The following is a 25,582-nucleotide window of genomic DNA, read 5'->3' as shown; positions in this document are numbered from 1 at the left end:
CCTGCTGTTTTGAAACTGAATGAGTGTTTTTAAAAACTTCTGTATGTATTTCCAACATGTGACCCATACAACTATACACACATACACACACACACACACACACACACACACACACACACACACACACACAAAACAGCTGTTGCCAGTTTTTGAAATTTCAAGTAGGGAAGCAAATTAATGTTGTGGGGCTCAACGTTTTAACTACATTATCAGCCACCTTTAGGATACAATGTTACTTCATCAAGATGTTTGGTGTGGCCCTTAGCAATAGAAAGAAAACAAAAAGTCAAGACACCAAGCAAAGCAAATTTTCTTAGTTCATCCTAGGGTAAAACCATTGCCCACCCTTGATGTAGGGGAGCTGAACTGATCTTTATTGAGTCTCATGCAGAGAAGTCATGTGTTTTCTCCTGCATTGTTAGCAATTAAATCCTGCTGCTATAAAATTTTATTCATCTTTAAAAGAATAGATAAAACAATATTTTTAAGTATTGTAGTCTTTAAGATCAGGTCTGATATTGTCATAGTGTATTAATTTTAATGATTTCACAACCAATTCTATAATAAAAATTTGTTCTTCCTAATAGTATAGACTTGTAAGGTAAAAAGGAAGGGGGGAAAACAGTTTCCCATTTATGAATTTATTTTACAGCTCTTAATGAGAACACTTCCATCTCCCACTGAAGTATTCAGCTGAAGTAGTCCTGATACCATGGTGTAATATTTTTAGAGAGAATATCTTTCGATGTTTTTTTTTCTTTTTTCTGTGCCAGGACCAAGGGATGATCTCAGCCTTCAGAGTAGCCACTGGCTCTCTTCTGAAATGTGCTTGTCTTGGGAAGTAGACTATCCACACTGGAAAACTTTAGATACACAACCAGTGTAGTTGTGGTTTTCCACCAGTGTAGTTTCTGTGTGGTTTCCAGCTTCCTCTCCACTTGCTCTTGCCATAGCTAGAAATCTTCCACACAGTGGCAGAAGGACCTGCAGCATCCCTAGTGGTGGCCAGCCTACAGCTCCGCTTTCACGTTCTGCTTTGGCAGTGGCAGCTGTGGATCTCAGGATGTTCTCTAGTTGAGTGGCATGGGATGAAAACAGTTTCCCTATTCTGCATGAGGTAACTGTCTACTTATTTGCCTGGTCGCTCAGGGCAATAGCTGCTGTGTTTGCTTTGCTCAGACCATGAAGTAGCCAGTCTCTTCAGTTCAGCAAGGTGTACCAGTAAGTCCTACACCAGATTTTCCGTGCACTCACCACGCAGGCCTGGTTTTCCTTGTAACTTGAAATATTTCTCAATCTTCACTCTTTTTTTTCTTACTTCCATCACTTCTCCAACATAAGACATTTTTTAATGTATGGATTCATCCCCTGAATAAATTCAATAAACATAAGCAATGATAGAATAGGCAAATATAAACATTATAAGGATTGCAGATTTTTTTGGTCAGTCCTGGGGCATGAACTCAGGGCCTGAGCACTGTCCTTGAGTTTTCCTCAAGGCTAGTGCTCTACCACTTGGGCCACGCCACCACTTCTGGCTTTTTCTATGTAGGTGGTACGGAGGAATTGAACCTGGGTCTTCATGCATGCTAGACAAGCTCTCTACTGCTAGGCCAAACTCCCAGCCCGACTTCAGATTTTTTTAAAGAATAAATCTGTATTTATTAAGAATAAAATACTGTGACTCAAAGTGGTTGAGCACTAGCCTTGAACTGAAGAACTCAGGGATAGCACCAAGGCCCCGAGTTCAAGCCACACAATCAGGCTGAATTTCAGTGAAACAAGATACAATGGTTAATAAGGCAAAATTCACATAGAAGATTACTTCATATCAACATAAGACATTTTAAAGGACTTTTTAAAAATTTTTACATTTTCCATGAGATTTCACATTCCCATTTATACCTCTGGGACCTAATGTTTGACAGATGGTGTTTCTTGTAATACTCAAAACTTTCCTGTCATTTTGTTTTAAATGTAAAGAAAAGTTGTGTGAAAGTCTTTCTGATGAAGGAGCAGAGAGTGAGATTCCAAAGAGGAAGGCTTGTCACGGTGGTGTTTGTCGTCTGTGTAGATGCGGGGCGCTGCACGTGGGGGACCACATCCTCTCTATTGACGGCACTGGCATGGAGTACTGTACTCTGGCAGAAGCAACGCAATTCCTGGCAAACACCACCGACCAGGTGAAGCTGGAGATTCTTCCACATCATCAGACCCGCCTGGCCTTGAAGGGTCCTGACCATGGTGAGAGGAGTACTTTGCCCAGATTGCTTTATCCTGCATTCTGGAAACTGGCAGATGCCAGTGGCTCATGTCTCTCAAGAGGCTGAGATCTGAGGATCAGGGTTCAAAGCCAACCTAGGCAAAAAAAGTCTGTGAGACTCATCACCAATTAAATCACCAAAAAGCCTAAAGTGGAGTTATGGCTCCAGTTGTAGAGTGCCAGTCTTGGGTGAAAAAAGCTAGAAAACAGCCATTAGGCCTTGAGTTCAAGCCCTTGGTATAAGCACTAACAGAGCGGGGGGCGGGGGTGGGGGGAGGGAGCACTGGAGAAATTATTGTCATTATCATTTCTTTTCAAAACACCAAATTCAAAATGTCATTTGTTGGAAACTTCAAAAATAAAAAAGGAAACATGGGGTGAAGCAGAAAATTTCGGTTTGTATTATTTGATGCATATTTCTCAAGTCTTTGGTGTAACTTAAGTGTGATGAGAAGGGAAATATGTTGACTTCCCAATATTCATTTTGAATGTCCTGTCGATATGAAGGGACAATGAAGACAAGTTAAGAGACTCGTTTAAAAAAACAAAGGATTTATTTTTTTAAGTAAAGTACTTTATTTTATAAAAAATAAAGTAGCTATTAATCAAGTACTTGACAGCTACAAAGGGCTGCCTCCCTGTACATTTCTTCTCAGGATACATCTTTTTCCTTCAGCTGAAGGACAGACAGCCTTTCAGACTTCTCCTCCTGCCTGGGAGAATCTCAATATTTCCCTCCATTTATGTAATTAAAAATGTCTGTGGAGGGAACCTGCATTTTCACTGCCTTGCTGAGCATTTATGTAGCATCCAATGGGGTGCCATAAACAGAATTGGGTTCAAGGAAAGGGACTCTGAGCCCTAAATGAAACAAGGTTAACTGTTTAATGAGGTCTCTATTCTGATTCCTTCTCTGTTCCTTAACTTAAATGTATCCTAATCCTCAAGCAGGAGACCTCTCTGGAGTTGGCAAGTTGAGCCTAAAAACAGAGGGTATTTCTGAATGGAGAGACAGAGAGAAAGAGAGCGAGAGCGAGAGAGAGAGAGAGAGAGAGAGAGAGAGAGAGAGAGAGAGAGAGAGAGAGAGAGAGAGAGAGAGAGAGAGAGAGAGACTTTTGCTTATGGGGAGGTCATTTGTATTATATGTCTCCCACTTTCTGGAAGGCAATACATTTCTGTACAGTTTTTAAAATATATGACCCAGATAATTTTCATACTGAACAAGTCTGCTGGATGCAACCTTTTTTTTTTTCATTAACTAGAGCTTAGACCTCCCTGGAGTGAATGAAAATCTCTAGTACAGCATTACCCTTATCAGATTTTAATTTTACACAATGGAGTAGAGAAACCGAGGAAAAGGAAGTTGGTGTCGGAGAATGGAGATGCCAGGGACTGCTGGAAGGTACAGCTTGGAGAGAGTGTGTCATTCCTATGAGGAAGTGCACGAGGTCTCAGCACCCTGGCTGAGAAGAAAGGTCTCAGCAAATGAAAAGTGTCTACTAAATCAGTCTGAAGTTGGAAGTGCAGTTGTGGCTCTTGTGGTAGAACACCAGCCTGAAGCATAAAGGCTAGGTAACAGCACAAGGTCCTGGGTTTAAGTTTCAGTACTAGAGCAAAAAAGAAAAGAAAATATTTCATCTGAAACTGCTATCAGAGTGGAGCCTAGAATGTGTAAGAGGATTAAATTCTGTTATTAGCCAGTCACAATCGTATGACAAGCTCTTTTAAAATGCTATCATCTTTAGCACGCTCATTTATTTTACTTTTATTTGCCCTTTATGCACATCATACATAGTTCCCAACTCATGAAATATTAAATATTGTTACCTTCCAAGATAATTTGAAAAGATGAATTTGTATGCTAAAATGGAAGGACCAAGAACCCTTTGTTTTCTACCCTTTGGAACCTGATGTCATTGATATTTGGGAGCAAGTAGACAGACAATCTAAGTAACTCCAGCTTCCCATCTGACTCCTTTATCTTTTGACTTAAAATCGTTCACTGTATGCCTTATTTAGCATATAAACCTATAAAATCAGATTTGCATTTCCAAAAGGAAATAAAACACCATATCCTAACCATAATTAATTCCAAATGAGAAATAATTCAAAAAAATATTGACTGGGTTTCAATTCTCAGACTTATTTTTTTAATTGGTGGAGTATTTGTTGTTGTTGTTGTTACATAGTAGTACATTTTTCCACAAGAACATTCTGGTTATTTTTCCAAGATCTCTGATGACTGAACATGTCCCTCATCTCATGAGTGGACAGACATTTCTTGAATTTGATTCACAATGAAGCAGCTGCCCCAGCATCCCCCCCACCCTGCACGTTCGACAAGGTAGAACTGAAAATCTCAACTCAGAAAATGAGATTCGTTGTGCTTTCCCTCGGTGAACAGCAGCACCAAAGAATCCGACAGAAATGAGCTCTCAGAGTTGAGGCGCAGGTCAATGGAAAAGCATTTGCCTAGAGTCCTTGAGACTCTGGGTTTGATCCCCAGCACTGAAAAAGTAAAAAAAAAAAATTAGTGAGATTAAAAATTATTTCCATTGGAGCTGGGAGTTTGGCCTAGTGGTAGAGTGCTTGCCTAGCATTCACGAAGACCTGGGTTCAATTCCTTGGTACCACATACATAGAAAAAAGCTGGAAGTGATGCTGTGGTTCAAGTGGTAGAGCTCTAGCCTTGAGAAAAGTCCAAGGGCAGTGCTCAGACCCTGAGTTCAAGCCTCATGACTGGCAAAAAAAATTATTTCTATTGAAAGTCTGTGGGAGACATAATCGAAAGTGAAGGAAATGGAGACTTTGGCAAATAAATTATGGCCGGCCTATCTGTATCTGTCATTCAGTGTCGGGAGGACTTGGTGAGCTGTGGGAGGCACCTAGCTGAGTAGCCTCTGTCCATTCTCTCTGTCCTCCTTCAGGTGCCAGGGGTTGGGAATCAGGGAACACCAGAGGGCAACAGTCGGTCATCAGCCTGAGGACTGCTGCAACCACACCACATTGAATGATGTAGAAAGTCTGCCCTTTTCAGCTGAGGAATTAGGATCATGCTTACATAGGAAGGGGCCATGCAGTGAGGTGGTTAAAGGCAGAGACCCCCAAGTTTTCTCTTCCTCAGATTCTTCATGTGGTGAGGACTGTGATAATAATTGTGTCAGGAATGTTGTGAACATTTGCTGATAATGGGGGGACTTCGCTCAGTGACTGGTAGAGAGTAGATTCAGTGGAAGCATAACTTAATAAGAGAAGGCCTATGAATGGTCTTTGCAAAAGATCATGCTAAACATGTAACTTCTCATTGTTATATTTACCTAATGCTTGACTGTCACTGTAATAAAACACATATCAGAATGTACAGGAACCCTCTGCTCTGTACCAGGTTATTTGTTGAAGTTTTTTTACATATGTTAACCATTGCATACATTTTTTGTTTCATACTTTTATTGCTCTTGTCCCTTTATTATTTCAAATATATGAAGATTTTGTCCCTGATACTAGTTTAGACTCAAGGTAAAGTGTTTATTCTACATTTGACTTTCTTTTAAAAAGCTGCACAGTATTTACCCAACCATCCAGAAACTAGGGCATACTAAATCCACTAGCACATCAATGTTCATTGCAGCATTATTCACCATAGCAAAGATATGGAACCAACCTAGATGTCCCTCAGTTGATGAGTGGATCAACAAGTTGTGGTATTTGTACACAATGGAATTCTATGCTGCTGTCAGAAAAAACAACATCGCCCCATTTGTTAGGAAATGGAACAACTTAGAAAAAATCATATTAAGCGAAGTAAGCCAGACTCAAAGGAACTTAGACTCAATGGTTTCCCTCATTCATCATAACTAGTAGAAACCTTGGGCTCTACTAGCAGAGATTTGCAATAGAGCAAAACTTTGATACATAAGGCCATATAGTATGAAGCTAATTGAATGGACCTCTAGGATATTGAAACAAAAGCCATATAAGGAATGATTGCTGTCCTTAATGTGCTATGTTATCTCTCATCTCTTTTGCTGTTCCTTGGTTATTTCATATTATCACAATATCTCACTTTGTTATCTGATATATTGGATACATTTGTATTTGGTTACTTGAAATTGGGAAGGGGGGAAAACCAAGAGGGGGGTGGGGGGGAGGGTAATGGGGACCAAGACATGTGAAAGGGTATCAATGTATGTGAATTAATGCACCTTCTATCTGACAAATATCATGTAACCCTTTTATTAATTACAAGAAAAAAAAAGAAAAAAAAGTTGCACAGTGCCTAGGCACGCAGTACATAGTTAACAGTATCTTTCCTAGTGATTTTTCATTTGGGCTTGACAGCCCTAATATTCTGTTGATGGCCAATAATTTTTTTCTATATTTTTATTGTAATTAATAGTGCTACATTATATTCACCAGATAGAAGATGCATTGCTTAACAATCATTGCTACCCCTTCTCATGTTTTTGTCTCCATTTCCCTCCCCTACCCCCTCCCCTCATCTTCTTTCCCCCCTTCCCTATCTTATTTCAGATAAACAAACATATACACTATATCAAATAACAAAGTAAGATACTGTAACAATATGAGATAACCAAGGGACAACAAAAGAGATGAGAAATAATATAGTACATTTAGAACAACAGTCTGGCCAATAAGTTTCTAAGCACTCAGTAAAGAACTGGGTCAAGAAGTGGCTATGGGATTGTATAGTGTGTTCATCAGACCCTGGCATCCCTGAAATCATAGGCAAAATACTTCATTAAGAGAATCATGACCTATGTGGTCATAGATCATCCAGACCCAGCAATAACTGCATGGTAAGAGGATGATGTCTTATACACGACAAAGTAGCCTGAGGATAGTGAATGTCACTCGTGTCTTCCCTGTAACACTTCTCTCTCAAGGGAAATGCTTGTACAGTGTAGACATAGATGCTCTTAGCTGACATCCCTGTTTGTTCATGCATTCCTTTTATTGACTTATTCCTTCATTGATCCTTATGTGCCAGGCACTGTTTTAGTTGCCTAGGATACACCTAAAGAGCGGGGCAGGCAGAGTAAATCCCTATTCTTTAAGAATGTACATTCTTGCATCAAGAAATAGACATTAAAAATGTATTGTATAAAAGTAGGTCATTTCAAACAGGGATAAATGTTAGGAAGACTATAAATCAGTAATGGGATAATAAGACAGAGGCTGATTATCCAGACAGGGAGTTTAGCCACAACTTTTCTAAGGAAGTAGCATATGAGCTGAGACTTGAATGGTGAGCGGGGCGTGGGGGTACAAACAGCTGAGAGTTATGGGTGCAGAGATGCTGAAGGTGGAGCCAGGAAGGTGGATAGGTGAAAATGAAGTGATACAGATGAAGCGGAAGATAAATTTAGGGTCGGTATTTGATTCTTTTTATAATGTTAGGTATTTAAAAAGACCATTTTTGGAGCCGGGAGTTTGGCCTAGTGATAGAGTGCTTCCCTAGCATGCACAAAGACCTGGGCTCGATTCCTCGGTACCACATACATAATAAATAAAAGCCAGAAATGGTGCTGTGGCTCAAGTGGTAGAGCTCTAGCCTTGAGAAAGCCCAAGGACAGTGCTTAGGCCCCCGAGTTCAAGCCCTAGGACTAGCAAAAAAAAAAAGACCATTTTCAAAAGAATGTAAAAGCTACATATACACAAATCTCCTCCCCTCGCTATGTTGTGGATCTTGGAACACAGGTATGCAAGCTAGGAGTCAGGAAACCAAGTCCAAAGTCATTACAGAGATCTGGGTGAGAGAGAGAATAATGTGAAGGAGGACAGTGCGAGTGTTGGGGGGGGCAGTGAGGATGAAGAAGGCTGATACTTCAGTACTAAAATATTATGATGACTGTGAAAGTGCTCTGCAGATTCCTGACAAGTCATATAAGACTCAAGTGACCAGTGAGTGAAATTTATTGTGGGAAGGCTACATCTATGTTCTTTAAAAGATACTTTATTGTTGGTAAGTAGATAGAACTGTTGGGGAATCAATATGATTCCTCATAGCTCATTTATTTTTACTCTGCAGGCCTGCCCTAGGACGAGCCCTGTGTGTGCATAATTCTCATGTCAGTCTTGCAGACTAGATGTTTCTATCATCTCCTTTTACAAATGAGGAAAACGGATTTTGACAGAGGCTATGTAGCTAGCAGGGTCACAAAAACAGGAAGGACTCAGGCAAACATGGAATCCCCATCATAGTCATGCCCCTGTGGCCTGTCTGTTATGGTTTATACCCCAGCTGCTACTCAGTCTAGATGAGTAGGACAAGCAAGTTGATTATATGGCTAGAAGAAATTAAGCTTCTTGTCTACATGAGCCTGCTTTAAATATGTACAGAGTGAGTAATATGTATGTGAATATCAGTGAATAATTCATACATCAGATACTTAGCATCACATCACAAAAGCAGGAAAGATAAAAGTTTACTGTGTAACTATTTCGGATTGTTCAGTGAAAGACTGAACAATCTAGTAACAGACATGAAATGATTCATACTTCAATGATTGATAGAAAACCCTTAATAAAATTGACATTTGAATGGAAACATGTTTTTTTTGTTTGTTGGTTGGTTGTAGGACTTGAACTCTGGGGTTGGCCTTGTCCATGAGCCTTTCAACTCAAGACTGCTGCCCTACCCCTTGAGCCCCAGCCCCACTTCCAGTTTTCTGGTGGTTAATTGGAGATAAAGTCTCACAGACTTGAGTGCCTGGGCTGGCTTTGATCCACGATCCTCAGATCTCAGCTTCCTGAGTAGCTAGGATTACAGGCGTGAGCGACCCCACCCGACTATAATGATTTTTTTCTTAAGAACAAGGACATCTAAACTTTAAAATAAACCTTATTAAAGTTTTATGGTGCCCTAAGGAAATAAAAGATAGTATAGAGGTATTGGAAGAATAAAAGATTTCTAATGCAGGGCCAGGGGTCTGACCTAGTGGTAGAATGTTTGCCTAGCATGCATGAAGACCTGGGTTTGATTCCTTGTTACCACATACATTAAAAAAAGGCCAGAAGTGGTGTTGAGGCTCAAGTGGTAGAGCTCTAGCCCTGAGAAAGTCCATGGACAGTGCTCAGGCCCTGAGCTCAAGCCCAGGACTGGCAAAAAAAAAAAAAAAAGGTTTCTAATGCCAAGATACTTTTTTTTCCAAAAAAAAAAAGTCATAAAATATATAGAGACTTTTTCTTCTCCTCATTAATGAGGATTCAGATCAGAATCTGATCGTGGCAGATGATTAGAGGCCTTTATTGTTGAGGAACGGGAAGTGCACATGATCTATGTTGGTGTGATTAAAATGTCAGGGCAGTAAATTGTAATGTGTAACTAGAAAACCAGTCGAATCATGAACCCATGTGATTTATTGTCTCTTCTTACCTTTTTCTCTAAACAAGTGCTACTAATTGGCCAAGACCTGCAAATCTTTAATTACTAATCATATGCCATACATATTTATGGGACTGACTTTTAAGTTAAAAAAAATGTTTTTCATCTCTTCTGCAACTCACATGGGGAGATTAGAAATTGATTCAATAGTCATCTTAGAAGGAGAAAAAAATGGACCAGGAAAAGACATGCATTATTCCTGGGAAGATGAAAACTTTCCATCACTAATGTGAATCATCTGTTTTGCTGACCACTGCGAAAAGGGCAAAGCCAAGTAGATTTTGTTTTGTTTTTTTCTTTCTTTGCAAGCAGTTTTCATTTCTGTTACTTTTTTTTTAATTTGTGCAATTCAGTTACTTTTTTCCTCTTTTTTTGTTTGTTTTTTGTTTGTTTTTTCTATTTATCATCATCACTTCATATGGGCAGTGAAAATTCAGAGGAGCGACAGACAACTACCCTGGGATTCCTGGGCCAGCAACCAGTGCAGCTTCTACACCAACCATCACTGTAACACGCACCACCCCGACCTCTGCCGAGCACCTGCCCTGACCCTCCCGAAAGCACCTCCTCCCAACAGCCCTCGTAATGTTCCACCCCTTCCGCTGCTTTTATTGAGATCCTACTCTCCTTCACTCCAGCCTTCCTTTCTTGGTGTTGATTGGTGTTTTATTTGTCTTGTGTTGTGTTGTTTTGTTTTGGCATAACAATGTATCACTTGCAGCACAGCCTACATTTTCTTCTTTTCTGAGAGAAAGCATTAAGACAGGATGTAAATGGGCAGACTACTTCGTTTGCGATTCAAGAAAGAACAGGAATATTATATAGACGATGGTGCCCGAAGATCTTTGTGTATGTGAAATTACTTAGGATAGTCATGTCAGAAAAATACCTCCGTAAATGAGATCACCTATCTTAGGCCTTGTGTTGTTTTGTGGAGAAACTTGTTTGAGTACTTGCATTCCTTTTGTCCAACACAAAATTCATAAAGTCTCTCTGGGCTCTTATGTGTCTGCGGGCCCTGCTCCTCCTTGACACATATAAATGGGTGTCGCCATGAGATTTCAAGACACTGGCTCCTAGCTTGCTCTCCATCTGGTTGGGGCACCCAAGAGCCATGGCTGTGTGTCATGTATGTCTTTCTGAGTTGTGGCTGGGTGGTCACATGTCACCTGGGAAGTGTTTGGTGCCAAATATTTACTCTCTTCCAGCAGCTGTGGTGTCTTCATCCTTCTCTCCTACCTCCATGAGTGCGTACAGCCTGAGTTCCCTGAACATGGGCACTTTACCTCGAAGCCTCTACTCCACCAGCCCACGGGGAACCATGATGAGGAGGAGACTGAAGAAGAAAGACTTCAAAAGTTCCTGTAAGTAAACTGGCAGGTGCTCTGAGTCATTCAGCCGGTAGAAAAATGCATGGACTTTGGGAAGTACTTTGATGTACGATAGGAGGGACGCTATTGGAGGAGGATTTTAAGGGCCTACATGATCAGGAAAAGACCATGATGTGACACTCGTAGTCTATATGAGAAACATTGCCTTGAATATAACTGATTTTAGTTCATACCACCTTTCCATGAAACTTTTTGTTGTAAAGTTTTTCTTCTTGTTCTTTGATGTTGTAAAGTAATTGAAGATGTGATGTTTTTCTTCTTTTAGGATGCTTTTATATTCTGGGTAGCTTTGGATGTGAACTTTTGAATCTCATACACTTTTTCAATGTTATTGTAAAGTTCAAACCAAATTCCTTGACCTTATCCCAAAAGGCAATGATAAGATTTAATCTTTCTTTTCAAAGTAGGTCTCATTCTCCAAGTTTCCATTATTTCCTGCATGAATCTAACCTATTGAGAAATACTTATCTGTTTTCTTCTTTTGTCCTCATTCAGTGTGTTGATCAGCTAATGCTTTACCACTTCAACCATGCCTCTAGCTCTCTTTTTTTCTAGTTACCTTAGAGATTTTTTTTCTATCTGGGCTAGCTTTGAATTGTAATCCTTTGGGTCTCAGCCTCCTAATTAACTAGGATCACAGGCATAAGCCACCAGCACTCAGTTTTACATGTGTAAAACTGCCTACTTCAGCGTTAATATTGGAAGAGGCTACATATGATTCCTTACATTTGTTATCCAAATTACTCAAGAGCCATAGGTAGTAGTGGATCTGATGCTGTCCTCAGGCAAAAAGTGAAACTCTATCATAAAAAAAAAAGCAAAGAGGGGCTGGAAGTTTGGCCTAGTGGTAGAGTGCTTGCCTAGCATGCACGAAGACCCGGGTTCAATTCCTCGATACCACATACATAGAAAAAAAGCCAGAAATGGTGCTGAGGCTCAAGTGGTAGAGCTCTAGCCTTGAGAAAGTCCAAGGACAGTGCTCAGGCCCTGAGCTCAAGCCCAGGACTGGCAAAAAAAAAAAGCAAAGAGAACTATATGCTTGACTCAATTGGTAGAGTACTTGTCTAACAAGATCCTAAATGCAAACTCCAGTGCCAGAAAGAAAGAGAGAGAGAAAGAGAGAGAGAGAGAGAGAGAGAGAGAGAGAGAGAGAGAGAGAGAGAGAGAGGGAAAGGATGATGATAGATTCTGGAAGTATGTTCATCTTTTTAGATTTGTCCTAAAGTCTAGTAACTTCAACTATCATTCTTGGCAATAGTGGGACAACTAGGTACAAATAGACTAAACAAGAGAAATATACTTGTCTGCTCACTTTGAGATAGCTGGCTGTATGTCTGTGAAAGAAAGAAAATGGAAATGAGTGACTGAATGCCTTCATGGAGCAGAAACACAAATCACTCCTAAATTTTTTTTTTGCTTTGGAAGATAGTCATCTCTCCTCATCATCACATTACTTCTGACAACATCAGACCCAATCACACAGTTTTAGAGAGGTGTGAATAGTTCTTTCCCCTGTATCTCTTATAGTAACTAGAATGGTCATTCCTGGAAAGAAACCTAAACTAGATGGGTTTCTTCCTGTGTTTACCATGTGCATGAAAGTAAGGTATCTAAATAAAACCAAACCTGGACACTCCCAGGCTAATATTGACAAGAGCATGTCCTTGTGAGGAAGTGTAGCTGAAATTTTTGGCTCTGCAGCTTATTAGTCAGAAATGCAGCATTCCTGAAGGTCTTTCCCAAGTTCCACCAGTGCCACACACATGGTGGGACAGCACATATCACCACACTGGGAACCGGTTTCTTCATGGTTATAAGCACCTTAAATTTTCCTTACAAAGAAAACCATAGCAAAAGATGGGACCACCATCTTCATTTGTGCTTGTGTTGTTCACATGCATTTTGACTTTTGTGTCCTATCAAATGTAAGAAGATTTGTCATCTATTATAGTATGTAAGCATAACAATCATTTGGAACTGGGAAAATAGGAACAGGGACAGTCTCAATTGTTTGCAGGCTGAGATTAGAGAACATTGTTTACTTTTGGAAAAAACCTGTTGCAAGCAATATAGTGAATTGGTTGTGAATCTAGAGAACTCTCATCCCAGAATCATTACTTCCTATCTGTAGTACCTTTGGCAAGTTTCTTAAGCTCCTTTTGCCTCTAGTACAGGTAAGGATAATTGTAGTTCAACTTCATTGGGTAACTATGGGTATCATATAAGCGTAGGCGAGGTGAGAGTATACAATGCCTGCTGATAATTAGCATGACTGAATCATTAGCTGAACTGTATAGTTTATGTTAGCCTGATTCTGAAATGTCACATGTAAAAATCTGTTGACATTACTTTCACACAAGGGTACTTTTCTAGAATGGTTATACTGTATGATACACAGGTAGTCCTTGAGTCTGCCATACAATAACTTCAGGGCTTGAGGTAGATATTTGCATATGAAATTTTGTACATATATCGACTTCCTGCATTCTACTCATCGCTGGCATAAAAAAGCTCTCAGCTCTTCGCAAGAAAGAGCAATTAAAATGAACTTATTAATGTTTGTACTCCGGCTTCAAAGGCTGGCCATTTGTTTGTGTTAAGTCATACTTGCTGTGTTGATTAAAGCCATTAGTGAATAGAAATGAATGATAATATGTTTGGATGTCACAGGTTGGTATTTATACATCTTGGCTTTTTTAGTAGGAGTAAAACTGAGGCCGTAATTACTGATGCCCATAGCTAACTCATAAATTCTCTCTCAAATCAGTGCATTTTCTAACATAGTACACCAGAAACCTGGTTCAAGAAATTTATGCTTTATATTGTTGTACATTATCCACTAAAGCACCACTGATAGTGTTTATAACAGGATCTTTATTAATGTGTCTCAAAAAAATAAGGTATTTTATATTTAAATCAAATAATAAAGCCCAAAATGATCACAATTATTATTCCCCCTTTAAAAGCAGTCTCAAAAAATGATAGCTTTTCATATTAATTTCTTTTCATTTGTTTTCTTGCTTAAGCTTTGGTATGGTCACATTAGAGTAAAGGTCTTTCAAGTAACTGGGAATAAAAATTTTACTGCCACTTCCATTATACTCATTTATTTCCCCCTCTTTATTTACATCTTTATCCTGTGCCATCACCTGCAGTCCACGTCCTACTAGTCACGTTTCTATAGTAACTGTATCTTGGCAAAAGTCACAAATATAATAAAAAGTCTCTGCTGTGTTGGTGATGAGTTACAACCAGGGCTTGCAAAAACTAAGAAAAAGGAACATCTCACAGGTGTTTCCAGTACTAAGTAAAGACATGGCCCAAAAATAATGCAATATTCCTACATAAATATTAAAATCTTTTATGGCATTGAGCATAGAGGGAAATCCAGAAACTCTGTAACATGATACAAGGACTGCACCAGGAAGAGTCATATTTGTTTCTCAGTGATAATAATGAGTTCACTAAGCATTGAGGAGAGTCACAAAGCCCTGGAGGGCTGGGAAGCCATGTCATAGAGGAAATTCTCTCACTCTTTCTTCTGGAATCTTCTTGCTTTTACTGCCCACTCTGCCCCATTTCCTGCCACAGAGTCCAAGTCTGCTTCCAGAGTCCTGTCACGGCCTAATGACTGAGCAGTGGAAGTAGCTCATATCTTTCTACACAGAGCCAGTACACAAATCCTACCTGTTCCCAGTAGTCTTGAACTGCAGCACACAGAAGTCAGAATATCCTCCCAGAATTCCCTTTGCTTCTTGGGTCACCATCACTTACTACTAGAAAGGGTGACATTGACAAGAGCCAAAAGGAAGAAAATGAAAAAATCTAGTCACTGTTATGTTCAACTCCATCGACCCCCAAGAAAACAGCAGAAGATAAAAGCTGCTCATGGTAAGATTTCATAACTAACTATAGGAAGCTCTCAAGCAAAAAAGCTCAAAAGCTGCCTCCCACCACCCCTCACATCCCATGTGGAGAGAGAGCTACTGGCCACCTCTCCTGGCCTCCCAAGCCAGACTATATGATTCACATCACATTGGATCTTTGGAAGGTGAACTCTAGAACATTAGTGAGACGATGGTGTCAACTAGCTGTGTCAAATATTGATAAGCTTTCAGGAGCCAGTTATGATGGATAGTTCATGCCTATAATCCCAACTACTTGAGAGATGGAGGTAGGAGGATCAAAGTATGGGTGGCTTACCAAAAGCACAAAACCCTATCTAAAAATAAAACAAAAGGACTGTGGGCATGGATCAAGTGGCATTTTCTTAGCAAGCATGAGTCCCTAAGTTCACAGAACTACAAAATTAATTAACAATTAACTAATGAGTTAGTTAGTGTATTAATCCTTTTGGACTCTGTTCTCTGTATTTGTTATATATGATAGGAAACCTCACTTCATTAACCTAAGTATCACAGTCATAATGCATCACATTCCTTGTGTTAGGCCCTGAAATTGTAGGCTACTCACTATCTGTACATAACTTACCACTAAATGGAATTCTACATAGCCAAAAGATGTATCTATGTATCTATGACATATAAACCCTCAGCCTAATTTTGATTATGTTCTAAAATCTAAGTGCCAGTGATTGTAAATGGAGATTCTCTTCTTGAATACCTGTTTGTTAAACACGTCATTTTAAATATGATGTAAAAATCAATGTTGATAAATTCTTTAATTAAAAAAAACTTATCACTAGAGATACCTGTCCCCTTGTCACTCACCCACACATACCAAGCCCTAGGACTCACATCATCATCATCATAAAGATAATAGAATGATTTGGAGACTCCGTCTTTCAAGAAGTTAAGAGGCAAATGAACAGATGGGCAGACAAATAAGAACTCGATAAACACTGATGTCACCCCATGCATTAGAAATAAGGAAATGGAGACAAACAAGTACCTAATTCCACTTTGATAAGGAGGGAAAGGGACATTCATTAAACACCCAGGAGGGAGGGACTAAAGGGTCACAGGAGACAGCACAGGTGAAGACATAAAGGTGTGCAAATAAGCCTGGAACGTGTGATACAGGAAGGACTGTCAGACTGCTTGACACGACAGGATGAAGTTACGAAGAGTCCTATGTGTACCACTAGAGTGGAAATGTTTGTTTTATAGGACCAGAGCCATGAAGATATTCTAACTGGGGAGGTGACCATTTGCCTGTTAAAAGTCTTCAATGGCAATACGTTGGAAGCTGATTAGAATGAACATTAGGAAGTCCACACAGGAACTTGTAAAACATAAGGAGAAAACTCCAGTCAATAGGAACAGAGAATTTAGGGCCTAATTGTCAAGGAAAAGTACATTTGGCAATAATATTTAGAAAACATTGAGCATGGGAGGGCTCAGAAATGGGTGTTTTGGAATAGCTGAAATAAAAAGTAATGAAAGACTGAAGTGACTAGCAACTGATGTGAACTTGATGCATAAGGGCTTGTTAGAGTGTACTTGGGTGCTTTAAGGCTTTGAAAATACTACTTTGAGAAGTCATTGAGATACATATTGGGTTCAGGTATCTCAGGAGGTAAAGCTAGGAAGATCACTGAGTCCAGCCCAGACAATAGCATGAGACTATATAAAACAACAGCAACAACAAAAGCCAAAAGAACTGAGGCATGTTCCAATTGGCTTAATAGGAGAGAGAGGAAAGGAAGGGAGGGAAGGAGAGAGGAGAAGGGGAGATGAGGGAAAGAAATGCCCAAAGGAAAGAATAAGAGAACCTAGGACAGAAGCAGGTATGAATTTCTATTCCTTGTACAGCAGGAGGAAAATGAACTGACAACAGCAATAAACAATGAAGAAACTTTGTGAAAACCTTAAGAGTAATTTCAGAAAAGTAGTGCTGGTCCTAAGGCCAGTTGCTGCAGTGTTTAGAGTGGATGAGGCATTGATTTCTAGACAATTAGGAAGTCACCAATGACAATGGTTTCAACAAAGAAGGATGGAAGAAGCCACATTTTAAGCCATTTCAGAGTCAGTATAAATGTATGGACAAGAGCTCAAAAAGTTAGGGGAGTAGGAAAGTCAGAAAAGCAAAAGAAAAAATGTTTGTGATACAAAGTTACAGGGTGAATGGTCAGGGAATGGTATCACAACCAAAGGGGCTGTTGGCTTTGAAATGCAAGGAAGGAACGAGAGGCAACTGACAGTGCAGATGGGGGAAATGAAGTCATGTTTGACGTTATAAGGAAAGAAATGTTATAACCTACAGTCAAGAGAGAAGGAAATAAGACTAGAACTCCAGAGAGGAGAAAGTTAACATTGCAAGGACTGGAAACCATGGCTAATTAGGGTGTGATCAGTGTGTTCAGAATAAGATCTGGAGATCTCTCTGTGTTAAAGGAAGATGGCAGATGGGTTTGCACAGAGCTAAAGTAAGATGGAGTTTCTAGAAGTTAGCATTGAGAGAGCTGGAGAACCACAAAGCCAGCTTTTGGGAAAAGCAGAAAACTAGAGTTGAAGGTGAAACAATGTAGAACTAGTAGAAAATATGGAGTTTTGAGTCAACGTTTGGAGAGGAAGCAGCACAAGCAAATGCTATATGTCTGAAGTACCTGTTGAGCTACCTGCTACCGCTACCCTCAGGTGTCAGTTGAAAGGAGCAAGATGACCCTCTTTTGGAGAAAGTGACATTTAAGCACAGGACCCCATAGACAGCTGTAGATGGGGCAGTTTGGAAAACTCAGTGAAGTGCAAGCACAGATGGCTGAAGTAGAAAACCTGTTGTAACAGTCAGCTTAGTACCCCTTTTCCCAGTTAGAACACAGACACACAGAGGGATAAAATGTCTTGACCCCAAGTCCTCCCAGCTGCTCAGCTGCACAAGCAAGACTAGAACCCTCCACCCCCCTATTCCAAGGCGGCTTTCTGCCTCCAACCACCATAACAGTTTCTGAGGAGGCAGGGAGAGAGTGACACTAAGTATCATGACTGAAATGTGACACCTGTTGGTAGATTCATTTACTTTGTTACTTAAGCCAAACATTTTTGCTAGAAAGCCAGTATTTAATTTCCCCCTGTTGCCCATGAGGGTTTGGCTTTTGGTTTGGTTTATTTTGGTGTTTTGTTGTTGTTGTTGTTTTTGGTTCTGGAATGATCTGTTTAAGAAATGCTGGTGTTCCTGGTATTTGTGTGGACCTAAAGTCCCTCTTGTTCATGTTTGTTCTTGCAGTGTCTTTGGCCTCAAGCACAGTGGGGTTGGCTGGACAGGTGGTTCACACAGAAACCACTGAGGTCGTGCTGACGGCAGATCCTGTCACAGGATTTGGAATCCAACTGCAAGGCAGTGTGTTTGCCACAGAGACACTCTCTTCCCCACCTCTGATTTCCTATATTGAAGCTGACAGCCCAGCAGAGAGGTGAGACCCTTTCCTTTCTCAGAATCTTTTCTTGCTCTACATTTCTGGCACTGGCTATCTGTGAGTGGCTAATAAATTATGGAACAGTGCTCAAAATGGGAAATGCAAGATATAATGAACTCTCTGTTCTGACAATAAAATTTTATGTTCTTGATCAGGTTCAAGAGTTATGAGCATGGATGCCTTTATCTAGCTGAATTTGTCCATTGGGAGACTAGAGGCTGTTTTAATTAAAAAGGAGAGCAATGCATGCCAAAGGAAAAAAGTCTGAAGTTCAAATTTCAATACTTTCTCTGTCATATGGGAATGAACGTTCATGGGTACAATGTTGGCTCAGACCAGATTATAACAACATTATGGTTATGAATTATTAATTACTTCTGCATTCTCCGACTCACTGTTAGAACCATGAAAATGCAAGCGTGTAAGACATTACAGTTGACCTAAAACAATTGCTCATGGTATTGAATACATAAGACCAAACGGTTTTGCTATTTCGCATGATCACACAAGGTAGACTTGCCAAACTTGGCTTTTATAAATAGTTACTCGAGCTCCAACTTCTAACATCTGGCTCTAAATTAGATGTGGGGTGCTCCAGATTGGAGACAGAGTGATGGCCATTAATGGAATTCCCACTGAAGACAGCACGTTTGAGGAAGCCAATCAACTCCTGAGAGACTCTTCCATCACGAGCAAGGTCACACTGGAGATCGAGTTTGATGTTGCAGGTATAATCTGAATCTCGAGTCAGTGACTGGGTTGGACACGGGCTGCATGTGAATTATGTTGGGTAGGTAGCAGATGGAGAATTCCTTATTGATATACAGACCATGTTTTTGTTTGAGAGGTTTAAGGTGTCATTTTGAATTGAGCCTGTATTATTCATTAAAATGTCAACACAAGAGCAACTGAAAATAAATGTGACAAATCGAATAAATAATCGCCACAATGGTGGTGATTTTTTTTTATTTTTTATTGTCGGGGTAATGAATAGAGGGGTTACAGTTAACATTCATCAAGTAGTAGGTGCATTACTTCTCACACAGTGATACCCCTTCTCATGTTTTTGTCCCCATTTCCCTCTCCATAACCCCTCCCAATCATCTTGTTTTCCCCTCTTCCCTTTCCTATTTCAAATAAACAAATAAATGTATATATAATATACCAGGTAACAAAGTCAGATACAGTAACAATATGAGATTAACCATAAGGGTAAAAACAAGAGACGAGAAATAACACAGTACATTAAGAACTACTATCACACAAGGCTCTTGTTTCCATATCCTAAAGATCCTTTCATTTAGTCTTATCCTATATGACCTTCGGTACCTAGGTTTGAGCTATTGTAATCTTCTGCTGGGAGAGTCCTAGATGCATACTAATTATTACAAATGAGGGAAATCATTACGCCTATGCTCCTTTGGGTCTGGCTTTTCCAAGCCTTTCTGATGGCAGCATAGAATTCCACTGTGTATAAGTTAATGGTGGTGATTTTTTTTGCCAGTCCTGGGCTTGAGCTCAGGGCCTGAGCACTGTCCTTGGACTTTCTCAAGGCCAGAGCTCTACCACTTGAGCCTCAGAACCACTTTTGGCTTTTTTCTATGTATGTGGTACCGAGGAATCGAACCCGGGTCTTCACGTGCATGCTAGGCAAGCACTCTACCACTAGGCCAAACTCCCAGACAATGGTGGTGATTTTTAAAAGTTATGTCACTCTTATTCTTCATTCTAGAGAAATGAGATTCTTTAGTACTCCAAAGAAAAACCTTCTGGCGGGGCACCAATGGTTCATGCTTGTAATCCTTACTACTCAGAAGGCTGAGATATAAGAATCATGTTTCAAAGCCACACCAGGCAGCAAAGTAATCAGAAATGGAGCTATGGTTCAAGTAGTAAGAGTGATAGCCTAAAGCAAAAAAATCATAGGGCCAGTGCCTAGGCCTTGAGTTCAAACCTCAGGATTCTGTCCTCTGTCTGTCTGTCTGTCTGTCTGTCTGTCTGTCTCTCTGTCTGTCTGTCTGTCTCTCTCTCTCTCTCTCTCTCTCTCTCTCTCTCTCTCTCTCTCTCTCTCTCTCTTACACACACACACACACACACACACACACACAGAACCTTCCTATCTCTTCTTATAGATGCAAGTTGTATAAGGAACAGTGAATATTCATTAAGGGACTGAATAAAATTCCATTAGGTAAATATGGGGTCTTTAAAGTTAAAAATAAACTGTACCTGACACTCATTAAAAATTGTAAGGAAAAATTTATTCAAGACCATTTCAGTAGGTTAAAATTATATATATATATATATATATATATATATATATATATATATATATATGACAAAGACTGAATTATCTCCAGATGCAACCCAGGAATATGCTAAACTGACTAGAAGCCAATGTGGGCTTTTCTCTTAAGAAATAATATTCCTATCTAGTTACCTATACACTGCTCTGTTTTGCATATATTGCCTTGTCCTCTATTCAGTGCTCTCAGCGAGGATATTTGACCCAGGTAACATCTAGTAACCAGCATCATGAAATTTAGTCCTAGAGAAAGGAGACAGGACAGCAGATAGAGGGGGGGAGCTCATTATTCAGAGGAGTGGTATCTTACTTTGTTTTTTATTTTCTTAAGTGTAGGGATATTTGAACATATATAAGACCTGAACCAAATGAAGGAGAGAGGAAATGCCTGGTGGAATTGGGCCCCCCAAAAGAATTTGAAATGCAGGTCATGAGAACACACATAAACAACTTGTGTAGGGTAGAAGGCAGAAGACTACTTGCCAGAAATCTGAAGAATGAAATATCAGAATATAAGTAAATTTATCTGTATTGTGTTCAAGTAGTTTGTGTAGATCTGTGAGACTAAGATTCAGTAGTGGCTTGGGGAGTTGAAAAAGAGGATGTGATTTAGAATAACAAATGGGGAAATGAGAGGGGGGAAAAAATAACCAGAAGGTTGGAAAGTAGTTTTCAAGGCCAGTGAGGGACCAGGCAGAATCTAGAAACTCTAAATTTATAGTGGTGTCCACCAGCATGGGAAAAGGGGTTTGTTTGGGGAAATCTCAGCTACACAGAGGTAAGAGCAGAGAAATAAATGATTTGATTGAGCCAAACATTGCAACTTCTAGAGAAGGTTCAACAGTTGAAAAACTTAAGTCAAGGAGGTTCAGTTTTTTTCTGGGAGAACAGATAAATAACTGATAGTATCATACAATAAGCATGAAAATTTTTAACACAGTGCTTGCTTTGTAGCAGGACACATTTCTCAGTGCTGTGTTTCATTCAGTCATTTGTTCCATCTGGCACTATGGCATAGGTTCCTATTATTATGTCTTCAGAAGGCTGCAGTACACAGAGGTAATGGTGAATGTGGCATTTTAACCCAGGCAAGTTGGCTTTCAAGACCATATTCCTAATTCCCACACTACCTGCCTGCCCTTGAAAAAAAATCAAAGTTGCAGCAGGATGAGAATCAATAAAGGAACAACCAGATGGATTGAATAGAAAGATAATGGATTAAAGAACTAGGCATCCTTTGGAATTAAAATGGGCCCAGTGAAAAATCAGTGGAGAAAAATACTGGGTAGGAGATGTAAGTCCTGGTGTGATAATAAGATTTTGAATTTCTGGATACTCAAGAAAGGATTAAGGCCATGAAAGTGCTAATGTAACATAATGGAGAAGCAAAAATCAGTCAACTAGGGGACATCAGAGATATAGGAAGATGTGTGTGTATGTGTATATGTATATATGTGTATGTATGTTGATTTAATACTTTCCATTAGGTTTAGGTACCTAAACAAATTAAGACCTGTATTCAACATCTCTAGCCATAAAAGAAATGCAAATCAAAACAACTCTGAGATTCCACCTCACTCCGGTTAGAATGGCCAGGATCAAGAAATCTAATAATAACAGATGCTGGCAAGGATGTGACCAGGAGGGATCACTACTACACTGATGATGGGCATGTAAACTTGTTCAACCACTATGGAAAGCAGTATGGCAGTTCCTAAACGTCGAGCTGCCCTATGACCCAGCAACCCCACTACTTGGCATTTACCCAAATGTCCAGAAACAAAAAAAGCCACTAGCACAATGATACTCATCGCAGCATAATTTACCATAGTGAAGATATGGAACCAACCAACCCAGATGTCCTCAGTAGATGATTGGATCGAGAAAATGTGGTACTTATACACAGTGGAATTCTATGCTGCCATCAGAAAGAATGACTTCGTTCCATTTGTAAGGAAATGGAAAGACTTGGAAAAAATCATATTAAGTGAAGTAAGCCAGACCCAAAGGAACATAGGCTCAATAGTTTCCCTTATTTGTAATAATTAGTATACATCTAGGATTCTCCTAGCAGAGGATTACAATAGATCAAAACCTAGGTACATAAGGTCATATAGGATAAGACTAAATGAAAGGATCTCTAGGATATGGAAACAAGAGCCTTATCTTGTGTGATTGTTGTTCTTAATGTACCATGTTATTTCTCTTCTCTTTTTTTGCCCTTATGTTTAATCTCATATTATTCCTGTATCTGACTTTGTTAGCTGCTATATTTTATATATGTTTATTTGTTTATTTGAAATAGGAAAGGGAAAAGGAGGAAACAAGATGATTAGGAGGGGGAGGGGAAAGGAAATGGGGACAAAAACATAAGAGGGGGTATCAATGTGTGAGAATTAATGTACCTACTACCTGGTGAATGTAACTGTAACCCCTCCATATATTTTCCCAACAATTAAAAAAACTAAGAGCTGTATTATACTATTGAACATTCTTGATTCAATGCCCAACTTAGTTGATAAGGGATGGGGAAAAGGAAGTTAAGATCCTCGTTCTTCTTGGCTCCAGAACACACCCATTCCAAATCAGATGATAGACTTGATCTATAAGAAAATATGTTCCCACCCATCATTCCCTCTCTCCTTGCTCAGACATCACTAATTAATGCCATTATTCTCCTGCTGAATGCAAACACAATTGAATCTTCAATGAAACACTTGTTAGTCATTCTTGACCTTCTGGAATATGTTAGAAATTGATTAAAACAGGAAAATCCTTTTAGCCAATGAAGAACTTGGGGCATTGACAAGGAATCTTTGAATGTGAGCTATTTCAAGACTAATTTGTATCCAATTGTCTAAAAATATGCAATCACCTCTGATACATTGTAAACCAAAATATTAATTCTCTAGACCTTGCATCTCAGAGGTAAATTGTCTGCATTTCATAAATATTGTAAATAATATAGAGGTGGTTACAAAGCCTGACTGAGAATATACCTTGTCTAAGCATCAATCTTTACTAGAAAACTTTTAATATCAATCTTATCAATTTTATAAACTTCAAATCATAACACATAATCCTTAACAGTTTGCCTAGTTCAAATCTTCCTTTTCTATCAATCTGTCCTTTTTTTTTCCTTTCTTTCTTTCCATCATGGGCTTGAACTCAGGGACTAGATGCCATCCTTGAGCACTTAGCTCAAAGCTAGTGCTCTACCACTTTGAGCCATAGCAACACGTTCAGTTTTCCTGTGGTTAATTGGAGTTAAGAGACTTTCCTTCCTAGGCTGTCTTTGAACCATGATCTTCAGATCTCAGCCTTCTGAGTAGCTAGGACTGTAGGTATTAGCCACCAAAACCCAGCCTCTTCGTTTTTTAGTTTTTAGTTTTTTATGCCAATACTGATACTTGAACTCAGGGCTGAGCTCTTTCCCTTAGCTTATTTGCTCAAGGCTGGTGCTCTACCACTTGAACCACAGCTTCCCATCTGGCTTTTGGTGGTTAATTGGAGATAACAGTTTCTTGGACTTGTCTGCCTGGGTCTGACTTCTAACAGTATTCCTTAGCACTCAGCCACCTGAGTAGCTAGGATTATAGGCAATGGCCACAGAGATGGAAAATCAAGTGTATTCTTTGAAAGCCAGACTACCATGGATACAAACTACTTGAAGTTCTTACTTCAATTCTGAAGTTGTTTTGTGGAGGAAATACAGCTTTGTCCTAGAAAGAACTCTCAGTGAAACTCCTATTAGATGATGAAGCCCCCCCATCTCTGCAGTGGAGGAGTTAAACATTTCCACTCCTCACAAGAATGTCCAAACTGATGAATGATCATATGGTGGTGATCTTACTGTGCCAACCAAGAATGCTTGAGGCTGAAAAGCCGACCGATTGGAAAGAAGGAAACCTTTTTACCCAAATGTGTTTTTAATTATAGTATTAACAAAGATAAAAACAAAACCAGGGAAGTGCAAAATAATCACATAGGAGTCTAACAAAATCAACACCATTTGTTCCCAGAATTATATTTACTGCTCTAAATGGGTTGTTTTCCTAAATATTTGGAACCTTTTTCTTTTTAACAATATTTCTTTACAAAATTCCCAGATTAAATATGGCTTTGCTTTAACAAGCAAATAATTATATAGTGAAAAAGTATCAAGCATAAAGTAAATCATAATGGCATTTAAGGATTAAAATGAAGCCACTGTTGATCAAAGGTATTCGTTAGCTGATATTTGTTTATTATTATAAATGCTTCAAATCTCCTGTAGTCAAAAGTGATCCATGACTGTTTTCCAGGAAGTAATAACATCTCCTCTAATGTCATTGATAATGACATTACAGTGATTAATGAAACAAGTACATGTATGTGGATTCAATTCCTGACACATTAGTGTTAGTTGAGGACAGCGTCAAGGTATTGCCTCTATTTGTCACACTGACCCTGGTCCTAGAGCTGAAAAAAGTGAACCACACAGAGGCAGGGGACGTAAAAGGAAAAGCCCAGCAGCACCACTCAAACACAGAGAGAAATTTGAGGACTCTTTACAGGTGGCTTTCTGGAAACCTGGAGGGCTGAGGGAAATCAGATTTTTACTGTGTTTTCTAGTTTAATGCTGTGTGGTGAACCTTCCTAATTGAAATATCAGATTTGGATCTTGTAAAAAGTTTACTGCCTACATTTCTCAAGGGAAAGGACAAAAGGCCAAGAAGAACAATTTCAGGCAGAACAAAGAATATTCTGTTTCCCTGTGAGTCCATCCTAACTTTCACCTCTGCTGTACAGAGACTCACAGTGTTTAAAACATAATGAACAAATTGGAATAGATGCCTGGAGG

General features: G+C 39.4%; 1 protein-coding gene across 8 annotated transcripts in view; it reads left to right on the top strand.

Annotated features, from left to right (window-relative positions):
• Positions 1-25,582, top strand: part of Grip1 (glutamate receptor interacting protein 1) — a 615,745-nt gene that overhangs the window by 519,160 nt on the left and 71,003 nt on the right. For 5 of the 8 annotated variants that reach the window (XM_090328055.1, XM_090328040.1, XM_090328038.1 and 2 more), the window contains exons 9-13: positions 2,075-2,244; positions 10,095-10,250; positions 10,877-11,032; positions 18,245-18,431; positions 19,017-19,162. In XM_090328055.1, coding sequence (XP_090184181.1) covers positions 2,075-2,244; positions 10,095-10,250; positions 10,877-11,032; positions 18,245-18,431; positions 19,017-19,162 — 815 coding nt within the window. The remainder of the gene's footprint in view (positions 1-2,074; positions 2,245-10,094; positions 10,251-10,876; positions 11,033-18,244; positions 18,432-19,016; positions 19,163-25,582) is intronic. The other 3 variants (XM_090328049.1, XM_090328060.1, XM_090328059.1) reach the window with 3 other exon arrangements.

Source organism: Megascapheus bottae, chromosome 2 (genome assembly GCF_031878675.1).
Source record: "Megascapheus bottae isolate mThoBot1 chromosome 2, mThoBot2.hap1, whole genome shotgun sequence".
NCBI lineage: Eukaryota > Metazoa > Chordata > Mammalia > Rodentia > Geomyidae > Megascapheus > Megascapheus bottae.
Note: the sequence above shows the minus strand (reverse complement) of the source record. Positions and strands in the feature narration are given on the sequence as shown.